The 11,931-nt window shown below is 28.4% G+C and overlaps 1 protein-coding gene across 3 annotated transcripts in view; it reads right to left on the bottom strand.

Annotated features, from left to right (window-relative positions):
- Positions 1 to 11,080: 11,080 nt before the first annotated feature.
- LOC139091076 (neural-cadherin-like) overlaps positions 11,081 to 11,931 on the bottom strand; it is a 317,601-nt gene continuing 316,750 nt past the window's right edge. For 2 of the 3 annotated variants that reach the window (XM_070641014.1, XM_070641013.1), the window contains 2 exons: positions 11,746 to 11,919; positions 11,081 to 11,654 (listed from right to left, as the gene is read on the bottom strand). In XM_070641014.1, coding sequence (XP_070497115.1) covers positions 11,530 to 11,654; positions 11,746 to 11,919 — 299 coding nt within the window. In that variant the 3' untranslated portion in view covers positions 11,081 to 11,529. Of the gene's footprint in view, positions 11,655 to 11,732; positions 11,920 to 11,931 lie in introns of all 3 variants that reach the window. The other variant, XM_070641016.1, reaches the window with a different exon arrangement.

Genomic DNA, 11,931 nt, shown 5'->3' with positions numbered 1-11,931 from the left:
GAAGTAATTTTGAAAAATTCGAATAAAATTTGATAGCTTGCAAAAAGGAACCGAATTTGTTGAATTTTTATTTGAAATATTTTAAACTTTTCAGCTTTTCACTGATTTTACCTCAAAATTGATAATGTCTACAAAACAAAATATAAAGGATCAGCAAAAAATTCTCCAAAAAAAGTACAATAAAGGCATGAATAAAAAGAAAGTTCCAAAAAATGCAATTCATCACATTCCAACATCATGTTTTCCCATTTTCCTCTAATTTGTCTGGAACGGTTGTTGAAAATGTTGTTGGACAACATCAAGGCAAACGAAAAAACTTTGTCCTTTTAAACCAGAACGACTAAAAATGGAAATAAAAATTCATATTTATGTAAATTTCATCTTCCTTATGCAAATTTTTTCCCACCTCAATTGAGGAATTTTTATATATTTTTTTTGGTCGGATGGAGGGGATGAAAAAGAGACACGCTTGGCAGAAAGTATGTTCGGTTTTGTGAAATTCCTATTCAGCACCTTCCTCAGAAATGACAGTAATGTGTACAGGACGGAACGAAAGGAATTGAAAATTTTTTTTTTCAAGTCAAAAGAGAATTTTCTTTTAAAATTCCAGTTTATGTTAAAATGTCATTCGAATGCCTCGAGCGGAAAGTTTTTAGATTTAGGAATAAAATTTTGTGTTTTTGGATTGAGTGTTTGCAGGAAGTATTGGTGGATTTTTATCGACTACGATTGTTTGCTTACTTACTTCGGTGGTCGTATAGATCAATTGTAATTCATGACTTCTCATAAGTGTCGCTTGAAGCAGGCTCTATCGCTGACTTTCCGTTGCTAATTTCTAGATTCCAAGTGAAATGCTATATTGATGAACAGTTTTCTACTGCGACTTTATGAAACACTTTTGACGTATGTAATGACTTCCAAATTGGATAAATTGGTTAATAAATCAAAATTCTGGTCACAGACTAGCATGATTCTGATTTAATGTCGGATTCAGCTTTAAGTCTGTCAATTAAGGTATAAATCTGCCTTCTTAAATTATTTTAAAATCACATCAAGTTGGTGTTACATTTTGGATCAATTAACCAATTTGTGCTATTCAGGTGTATAATAAACCTTGCTATATCAGTTAGAGCTAAAGTGAACCTTGTTGAGCCATTGCTGAGAAATATGAGACAATACAGACTAGAATAAGACTCATAAGAACAAAAAAAATGAAGAAGAATTCACCACAGAGCTTTTAGGGCTCCTGTAAAGCTCTTTTATCAACATCAAATTTAAGCTGCCTCCATTTCTGTGGCTCATTGAATTGATTTGGAGTACATTTAGGAAAATGATCATTATGAATATAATTTAAGCTAGATTTTAATCTAGGGTTCGCCCAGATGCGCAGGCCTACTGTTTTCTGCATCTATTCATCTATGCGCATCTAACATTGGGAAACCCTATTTTAATCTATGAAGCTTGTTTAAGTTATTATGAGTTAAACAGGTTATTAATGCTGACTAAAAGGCTATTTCTGCTAGTTTCTTGTGTTGAGGCTCTGCCTCCTTCTATATGGTTGTCTAGAAATATAATATAGATGATACTAAGTCTCATTATGTCTGCTAGGACTAGATAGACCCTAAGTAAGGCAAACAAAAATCAAAAATCACATCGTATGCAATTTTCCACTAAGAAACTCCCAAGAAGCTGCCTAATACTCAAATACAGAGCATAAAACTGACAGAAATCATGTTATTGACAGGAATGAAGTCTTCTCAATCCATAATCTTATTCAACTTCGAGCTCTGCTCAAAGAATTACAAAACTTTTTCTCAAGGCCAGCAACAAGAAAAATTTTCTCAAGGACATGACAACTCAACATAAATTCTAGAACGTAAAGAAAAACCAGAAGAATAAGCAGAAATAAATAAAAAATATGAAATAAAAATAAAAATTCTCCATCCATCCATTCAACAGGACATTCATCTGAGAATCATTCAATTTGAATATTTTTTCCTTCTTTATCTCATTTTAATCTTCGTAACTGATATTATTATTGCTGAATACCATGACAACTTAAAAGGTTGTAGGTAAAATGTAAAAAAAAGTTTTTAAAAGGGAAAATGGATTTAATAAATCAGGCTTGCTGAGTTGCAAATAGCATTGTCATTGGAACGGATTCATCTGTAACCTTGAAGATAATGTTCTTATGAAGGAAAATTAGCGGCATTAAAATTTTCTTTCGGAGAATCCCTTTGAATGATGAGGAGACGTACTATTGTGATGTCATGTAGATTTTTGGGGATAAGGAGGATCTGAAACAGAGCTTGAAGTTCCTTATATGGGAAAGTCGATTCAACTTGACACGACCTTATACAAAATTCAAGTCAATTTTGACCAAGCTCTGATCTGAAGCATGACTTTAAGAAACTAAATTTTATGAGGAAAAAGGCTTTTAAGTCTTTGAAAATTGTGAATCTTCGACTTGATTGCTTGCTTCTCTAGTCGTCCAGATCAATTGCGGTCCATGACTTCCTTTAGATGTCTCTTAAAGTTGGCTCTATCAGGAGCTGGCAGGACTTTGGGAGTTCGGACTCCCAGTATGGAATTAGCTCCAAAAAAAGTTAAGGTTGCCTCCAATGGAAACCACATGGCCTCCAACTGGAAACCACATTGAAATCCTGCCAATTCTGGCTCTATTGCTGGCTTCCCTTCTGCAGATTATCGATACTAAATGTCATCCTTTAATTTTTGAAGCTCTTTTTTCATTTCATCATTCTAGTTACCAAGCTTGATTCGTGTGTAGGGTGCAGTTCTGAGGTCTTTTGCACATGATGTGTCTCCAATGTTAGATATACAAGGGTATACTAGTATCAAGATGACTTTCTTAACGAAATATTGCGCACACGAATTGTAACTAGACACATGGCAGTGCTCATCAGGCCTTACGACAAACTCGTGTCTTTGCAATGTCCAGAGCTTGTAAGTGGCTCGGATCCCACTATAAACTGTAAGTCCAAACGGTGTGGGACTACAGATTAATAATCGCAGTGCCAAAAGCTCATAAGGCTAGGCCCTTCAAGCATTATATATTAAATTTCATGAAATATTCATAAACATCATCTTCGATTTAATCTACGTCATTTGTGAACGATCCCCCCAATTTATTGTTAGAAAATCCTAAGCCTCAAATTTTTTAAAAAATACCAGCTTAAAGTGTTCATTCTAATTTCATTATGAGTCTGCTTTTTTCTATATAATTTTCAAGCTTTACATTCAAGCAATTATCTAAGCTTAACATCTGGATTAGAATATGTAGAATGTATGTCATATGGATATGGTACGAATATATTTTCACATGTGGAAGTTGTTTTTTATGTGGTTAGACCTGAAATTTTTATTTTGGTGTAGGATGAAAATTACTGACGTAACGAGAAAGAAATGAAGAATTTTTATATCATTTCAAGTATTTAAATTTGATAAGGAAATTGAGACATATGGTTTTTACATGAAGTAATTTTTTGAATTGCTGGGTTTTTAATTCCAAATTATGAATGTGAAGAAATTTAATTAAGTTAAGTGATTTTTTGAAGTAATGATTCACAAGCTTGTCAACAATTAAAAGTCTTTAGGATATTTATACATTATTGTGTTGGCTTCAGGAACAGGAAAATCTAAAAGCAAAGATAAATTCATATGGACAAGCTTTCCTAAGAGACATTGAGTATACTCATCTAAATGAGTACCATACCTTAATCAATATAATTAAATATGCTGGAATTATTGAGCATACGTATGAACATGCTCCTTGTTTCTTCAGACATACGACTAGCTTTTAACTAACGCACCAATGTAGTTACTAGAGTAAACGTAAACGACATGACCTTAATCAAAAATCAGAGTATTTCTGGATATGTAACAATGGGCGCTGTTAAAAATGTAACAAGAATCCTTGCGAAATCCTGAAGGGTTGATGAAATTGCAGTCTGATCTCAAAGCATTTAAAATGTCAAGTGGGTTCTTGTGTTATGCACTCTGTGTCAGGATATGTACTTGAATGGATAGATTAAAAGCTATTCAAGCCCTCTTTAAGGTCAACATCTCCACAATCAGAATAGAAATGTTAAAGCTCCAAAGTATTTAATAAAGCAATACAAGCTTTAATGATTAGAAATGAGAGACCCAATACAAATCCTTTCAAATTGAAAGAAATATCAGTTGAAGGAGAAGACTGTTGAAGAATGTGGACCCACTTTCCTGACCACATCCCTTTATTTTTCTGAATCACAATCCCACGATTTCTTGAAATATCTTCATCAATTTAAATAAAATTCTAATCTCATTCTCAACCAAAATCTTTGTAAAAATCCTCGCAAATATTATTCAATCCTAAAAAATTTAAAAAACATTTCAATAAAACCTCATTCACATAAATCAGTCGAGAAAATAACACATTTTCTAACCACATTCACGAAAAAAAGAAATCATTTCCATTTATTAGTTTCACGGATATTGCTGAAAAATAGAATTTTCGAATTGCTTGATATTCAATCCAAATATTTTATTAGTTTTCCATTAAAACGATCAAAAAGTCATTAGATTAAACACTTCACGTTGCACAAAAGCAAATAAATTTTAGATTTTTGTATTTTTCGGGAAGGTGAGGATGAATAAAGCATGCAATTTAATGACGAGAAGCATGCTCGATAGTTTTTCACCTTTTTGACTTTTTTTGGTTGGATAGCTGATTTTGGAGGAAAGTTGGGGATGAAATGTGGAGCAGTTTGAGATATTTTGATGGTTTTTGTTGATTTTGTTGCTTATTGATGCTTGCTAGGGCATAGTTATGTCCCCGTGTTGATGAAACTTGAGGGACTCTCTTGACGGGCTGTCTTGACGTGCTCTCTTGACGGGGCTGTCTTGACGGGGCTGTCTTGACGTGATCTTGACGGGCTCTTGAAGGGGCTTTTACGAGATTTTGACCGGTTTTTGACGGGCTCTTGGGGGGCTCTTGACGGAAAAAATTGAGATTTGCTTCATGTTGCCACATGAGCTTCCAATTTTCATCAATTGATGTCTAAAATGCTATAAAATTAAGCATCTTGTGCATTATTTCAAAGGCATTAATCGACACATTTCTCGAATTTGGTCATAAAAATTCACAATCTCCAAAATTTTCATTTCTCAAAATAATTTCGCTTCCAATCGTCTTTTCCACTCCATAAATTCCCAAAAACTCATCTTCCTTTTTCTTCCAAATACTGCCATGAATTTTACCTATCGTGTTAAGCGAGTACGAAAGCATAAATTTAATATAATATGTTATGAGTATTCATGCATGTTCAGTTATAGATATCAAACTCAAAACCATAAATTGAGCATATATTCATTTTCTTTTTTTTAATTCTCGAATTGAAACGTGTTCAGAATAAAATAAATGGTCAATTCTTATATTTTTTTATTATTTTGGATAGTGGTACATGTATGAATGAATGTACCTATTCTGCATAAATGGTATGGTTGAGCTGGAAAGTGCAATGCATTTTGTGGGAGAAACAACAAGAACAGGAAAAAAAAGTAAGAAGGTGAAAAAGGTACGAAGTTGTGGTGTTTGGTGAAATAAAAGAGTGGTAAGATTTAATGGGTATTTTGGGGGCTTTTTGAGGTTATGGCGCAAATTCCGGGAATTTTTTGCTCAATTTTGTGATTTTTTGCTTAATTTTTGTGAACTTTTGCTCAATTTTTGAACATTTTTCTCAATTTTTGTGGTTTTTTGCTCAACTTTTGAGCAATTTTTCTCAATTCTTGTGGTTTTTTGCTCAACTTTTGAGCAATTTTTCTCAATTCTTGTGGTTTTTTGCTCAACTTTTGAGCAATTTTTCTCAATTCTTGTGGTTTTTTGCTCAACTTTTGAGCAATTTTTCTCAATTCTTGTGGATTTTTGCTCAACTTTTGAGCAATTTTTCTCAATTCTTGTGGATTTTTGGTCAATATTTGAGCAACTTTCCTCAATTTTTGTGGTTTTTTGCTCAACTTTTGAGCATTTTTCAAATTTTAAGCAAAAAATGATGAAAAATTGATGACTTCAGCTTCAAAATTGCCAAATTAAACTCAAAATCTATCAATCTTTAACCTAATCTCCTTCAAAATCAACAACTCCCTAACCCAACCACCCCAAACCGTCCACAAACTCCCTCGTACCTCTCATAATTCTCCTCAATAAAGCTCATTCAACATCAACAAAAGCCGAACATTCTGTAGGTTAAATAAAAGAAAAACTATAAACTTCTCGGACTGTTTTTTTGTAAAAATTTATGGTCAGCTTTAACGCTCCACATTCGGACGGGTTGTAAAGCCTCTCTATTCCCGAATCTCCCAAATTCTTTTATTTTTCCATTCTTTTATGTTGAATAGCACATTGTGTGGATTTTCTGTTTGGATATAAATTGCTGTTTATTTGGAGATGATGAATTGGTCATGGCCGATGTTTTGAAGATCCATTAATTTTGGGTGCTGTTCGTCTTTTGTTGTTGATGCTACTTACGCTTACTTTGTGGTTTTTTGAGAGTAGCTTTGATATGAATACGTATTTTTGAGGGTGATTTATACTTTTCGTGGATAGATTTTTGTGTGGTTCGGCGGGATTGATGGATTTTTGTGGTGAACTTTGTTCGTTCTGTAATAGGTTCAAAGGTTGGAAATGTTCGGAAATTACTGAAACTGGCCAAAATATCATTTATAAGGCCCTGTTCCCAATTCAACGTTATGTAGCAAAATCATAGACCAACATGTGTGTCTGTAACAAAATTGTAGATTCCCTGCACCCACTGCGGTACGTAACATCTGAACAATCCAATAGAATTTTAGAATTATTTTAAAAAATATTCTTATTTTGTGACTTTTATGTATATAATGTTTGAAAGGCCCAACCTTTTGAGCTGGAGGCACTGCGATTTAAATCTATTGTACCACACCCTTTAGACCTACATTTTATAGTGGGGTCCGAACCATTTGCATGACTTTTGTGTAAAAATTTGCAAAAATTATTCAAAAAATTCCTAAATTTTAAAGAAAATTCAAAAATACTTTTCGAAAATCCTTGAACAAATCACTTACTTAATATTAATTCCAGTATAAATCCAGCCTAAAAAATACAAAAAGGAACCGCAAATAATTTTTTCCTACCCAGCATAAAAATAACATAATTTATTCCTGAAGGATGAATCTTTCCATTGTTAATCCAGCATTTTTTTTCCATTATTATTATGCTTTTAAATTGCAAATTATCCCTCATTTTATTTATATTCTTTTTTTTAATAATTTTTTTAATATATTTTTTTTAATAAAAATTAAATCAATCACAGAAAAATTGTGAAGTTTTGTAGCATTATTTATCTTGAAAAGCATAATGTGTTATAGGCAAGGTTTATGATGGTAAACTGGTGCCGTAAACTGATGCCGACGTCACTTTGCGTACAATCAGAGAGAAAGAGACAGAGCGTCAGCACAAGAAACTAGAAGACGGAGCCGTTCTGACCAGGAACAGAAATCAGCTCGACCAATTCAACTTTAATTTTTAATCAGACTTTATCCTGATCGACACTGCTCATGAGCTTTTTAAACTCCCTTAAAAACATTTTATCTACACCAAATTGAACTACAACTCGGGTGTCACATGTGGCATGCATGCAGAAAATTGAATGCTTCTAATTGAAATGTGTTTAGAATTTCAGACAATATGGCTTTTCTTATACATATTACATATTTTTCTTTATAAATTAATAATTTAATCAGTGAACGTAATGGTAATTATGCTGTTATAAATCATTAATGCACTTATTGAATGTGAAGTATTTCGTTTATTGAAACTATTCGCGTGAATTGGCAATTAATATGTATTTTTAAAAAAATATACATATTAATATTTTTTTTAAAAATATATATATATTTTAATGAACCTTCTCACATTTTATTATTTACACTGAATTTTGTTTTAATATTTTTTGTTTAATAATTTATTCGTTAAGTTCTTTGAGCTTTTCATGAAAGGATGGTGGTGGAAAATTAAAGTTGAATTTTAAACTGGAAGGATTGTATTAAATTAATTCAAATTTGATAATTTATAAATAAAGGTTTTTAAATTGTCAAGTTTATTTTTATTTTTTTTTTAAATTTTAATAATTTTTAAAACATTTTAAATTTTAATAATTTTTAAAAACTTTTAAATTTTAATACTTTTGAAAACTTTTAAAATATTTAAAACTCTTCAAATTTCAAAATTATTTTTTCAAAATTAAAAAAACTAAAATTTTCTAAAATTTAAAATTTTAATTTTCTAAGAATCCAAGATTCAAATTTTGAAATTTAAAAAACTTAATTCAATTTAATTTATTTAAATTCAAATTTCAATCAAAAAGTCAATACTCCTACGTACATAGTTTCATTACAACAACAACAATTCATTCAACCTAGACACAAGAATTTCATAAATCTTCTACGACCATAAATGAAAGTATTTCAATTTTCAAGAAAAAAAAAAATGTCTGAATAATTTTTCCATTAAATGCTTGAAAATTTCTCTATTGTATCAATTTTAATTTATTGTAATGCTATGCTTGAAAGTAATTTCGAACGAAAGAAAAGAGAAAAAAAGGAAGAAAAATCATTTCCATAAACATTTTTCTTTTCACTGTTCAGTTGTTGAATTGTAAAATGTACAAAAATAAGCTGCCGCTTAAAATGATGGAATGAATGTTGCATGAATGGGGAATGGCATCAATTGGAAGAGCTGGGCATTTAAAAGATTTAAAAAAATTGTTAAAGGGAATCTGAAATTTTTAAAAATATTGAATTTTCATCAAAAAAAATTTTAATTTACAAATAAAAACTCAATAAAAAATATATTTAAAAGATTTGATTTTAGAGAAATAAAACAATATTAAAAATATTAAAAAAATAAAATAAAATAGGAAAAAAAAATCATTTTGCAAAAACATTCAAAAAAATTTTTTTTTTTAAAAAAATCAATTCTTCAAAAAAAAAAATTAAATTTTTATAAAAATGATAACTTTGAAGATAAAAATTAAAGTTAAAAAAATTAAATTTGAATCGAAATTAAATTTTAAGAAATGCTGAATTTTAAAAATTTCAAAAATTTAGATTTAGATTTTCAAATCTGAATTATAAAAATATGAAAATTAAATTTTGAAATGTTGAAAATAAACATCTAAAATAGAAATTTTTGAAATAATATCTCGTTTTAAAAATCAAAACGGAACTTTTTTTTAAAAAAAAATTATCATAAAACTTTTTTAGAAAAAATTATGATTTTAAAAATTTAAATAAACTTTAAAAAAATTTAAAATATTCTTCAAAAATTTAAAATCCACAAAAAATTTTGAAACAAATTGAATATTTAAATTTTATAATAAGTTAAAATATTTTTAAATGCTAAATAGACTCAAATTTTACATAATTTTTTAAAAACTTACAAAAAACTTATATTAAAGAGAATTTTAAAAATGTTAAAAATGTTTCTCCATCCCCTGAAATAAAAAATAGTTTCACTCTTTTCCTGCAATTTAACATTTAAATTATGTAAAAAGTTAGTAAAAACAGATTCTTTTTTTTGTATTTTTTTGCATTAAAAATTTATTTGACATTACTTCATTTGATATTTTTTTCATCGCTGTTTTTTGCACAATACAGTTTCCGTTCTTCTCTATTGTTGATTTTTAGTAATAATAATAATAATCATGAAAGTCTATTTACAATTTTTCATCATGTTTTGCTGATTCCATTGGCAAACTTCAACTACCAGAGAAAAAAAGGATTCTTATGCAGTTTTACACAATGGATTTTTGCAATTTTCTTTTTTTTTTTTGATTCATTCTCAACTTTTTCCATCTCATTTTTTTCATTCATTTTGATTTTATTTTTTTGTTCGCTGTGAAATCGATTTTTTTTTTATTTTTCTTGTCATAAATTTATTTATTTTTATTCTTAAACTTTACAATTTATATTTCATTTAAATCTCTTTTTATTGTTATTTCCTATTTTCTATAAATTTGATTTTTTTCAATGGAATTTTTTCACTTTTTTTTTGTCTTAAATATTTCCTTAGTTTACATTTAGAAAAAAAATTTCAACACAACGAGTTTTTTATTACATAATTTTTATTAAATACAATTTTATTTTTTTCGTTTTATTTTATTTTTTATTTTTTTATGTTTTTTGGTTCTCTAAATTTAAATTTATTTTGAACATTAAATCAACAAATTTAATTTGTTAAGGTGTGGGTGGCTTGTGGGGTCCTTGCATGGATTTTTGTCAGTATTATTTCTATTTATAATAGAAAACTAAAATTTAAATAAAAAGTTAAAATCATAATTTTTTCACAAAATTTCACATAAATTTTGAATAAAATTGTCAATTTTTTAAGATAAATTTTGACAAATTTCGCACTGGATTTTCTTTTTTTAAATTTATTTGTCATAATTTATCATAAAATATTGACATTTTAGACATTATTTTTAAATATTTACAGGCAGTGATAGTGAAATTTGATGAAAAAATTATGAAATTTAACACTTTTTTAATTTTGGATAGTTCAAACAAAATTTCAATTTTAAAAAATTTTAAATAAAAATTCAGTTTTGATAAATTTAAACAAAATTTCAGTTTTGAAAAAATTTAATCAAAATTCAATTTTGAAAAATTTTAAATTTGAAAAAATTAAACAAAACTTAAATTTTTAAAAATTTTAACAAAATTTCAGTTTTAAAAAATTTTAAATTTAAAAAAATTAACAAAACTTAAATTTTGAAAAAATTTTAACAAAATTTCAATTTTTAAAAATTAAAACAAAATTTCAGTGTTGAAAAATTTAAATAAAATTTTGAAAAAATTAAATAAAATTTTGAAAGATTTAAATAAAATTTTGAAAAATATCAACTTTGAAAATTTTGATATTTGAAATTTTAAAATTTTTTAAAAATTTAAATTTAAAAAAAATTGAATAAGAGATTAAAATTTCGAAAGAATTTAAAAAATGTCAAAAATCGCTTTTTTATTAATTATTTAATTATTAAACCTTATAACTATAGTAATTTATTATAAATTTCTTGACATATATTTACAAAATTCAGCGACAATCAGCATTTTTCCAATTCTTTCAACATAAATTTCTGACAAAACATCCACAAAGGTTCCCTAATTTCATCCCATTTTGATGCTCATTCAATTAATTAATCTGGTTAGTCATCCAAATCCACCACGCCATTCCCAAAACAAAATTAAATTTTTTCTGTACAACAAAAAAATAAAATTTAATTTTTCAAATAAAAACGTAACATTTTTATTTTATTTAACTTTATATGCTGATTTCTCATCATTCGTTGATGAATATTGAATTAGATGATTTTGTCTATGCGTAGGCATATCCATCAACGAAATGGACAACACAGCCATTAAATAATAAATTACGATATACATGAATTTATTTAATTAATTTACAAAATAAGAAAAAGTTGAAAAAATAAATTAATTTTAGCTAATTTCATCATTCTCGATGTTATTTGTGCTGTTTTGCGAGTAGATGCTGGCAATTTTATCGAAACGTGGACCCCACTTGGCAAGGAACTTGCTGTACTCGTGGGGCTCGTCGTCAGTCCCTAATTTTTAAAATTAAAATTATTTAAATTTTAAAATTTTTAACGACTTTTTTTAAAAAATCTAATTTTGATAATTACTTAAGTTTTGTACCTGACTCCAGTACTGAACTTAAAGAGCCAGCCGTTGATCCTGCACCCTCGTACGCATAATTCCGCAGATCATCAAAGTGCTGCACAGTTATCTCATCGTTCCTTCGTTTCCTCTCATTTAATACGGTCGTGTCAACTTTAATTATTTGATCTGATACGACTGCTATGTCTGGTCCTTTTTTGGTGA

The sequence above is a fragment of the Chironomus tepperi genome, unplaced genomic scaffold, assembly GCF_022539635.2.
Source record: "Chironomus tepperi strain 1889 unplaced genomic scaffold, CSIRO-AGI_Ctep_v1 contig_223, whole genome shotgun sequence".
NCBI lineage: Eukaryota > Metazoa > Arthropoda > Insecta > Diptera > Chironomidae > Chironomus > Chironomus tepperi.
This window is presented reverse-complemented; position numbering and strand designations above follow the sequence as displayed.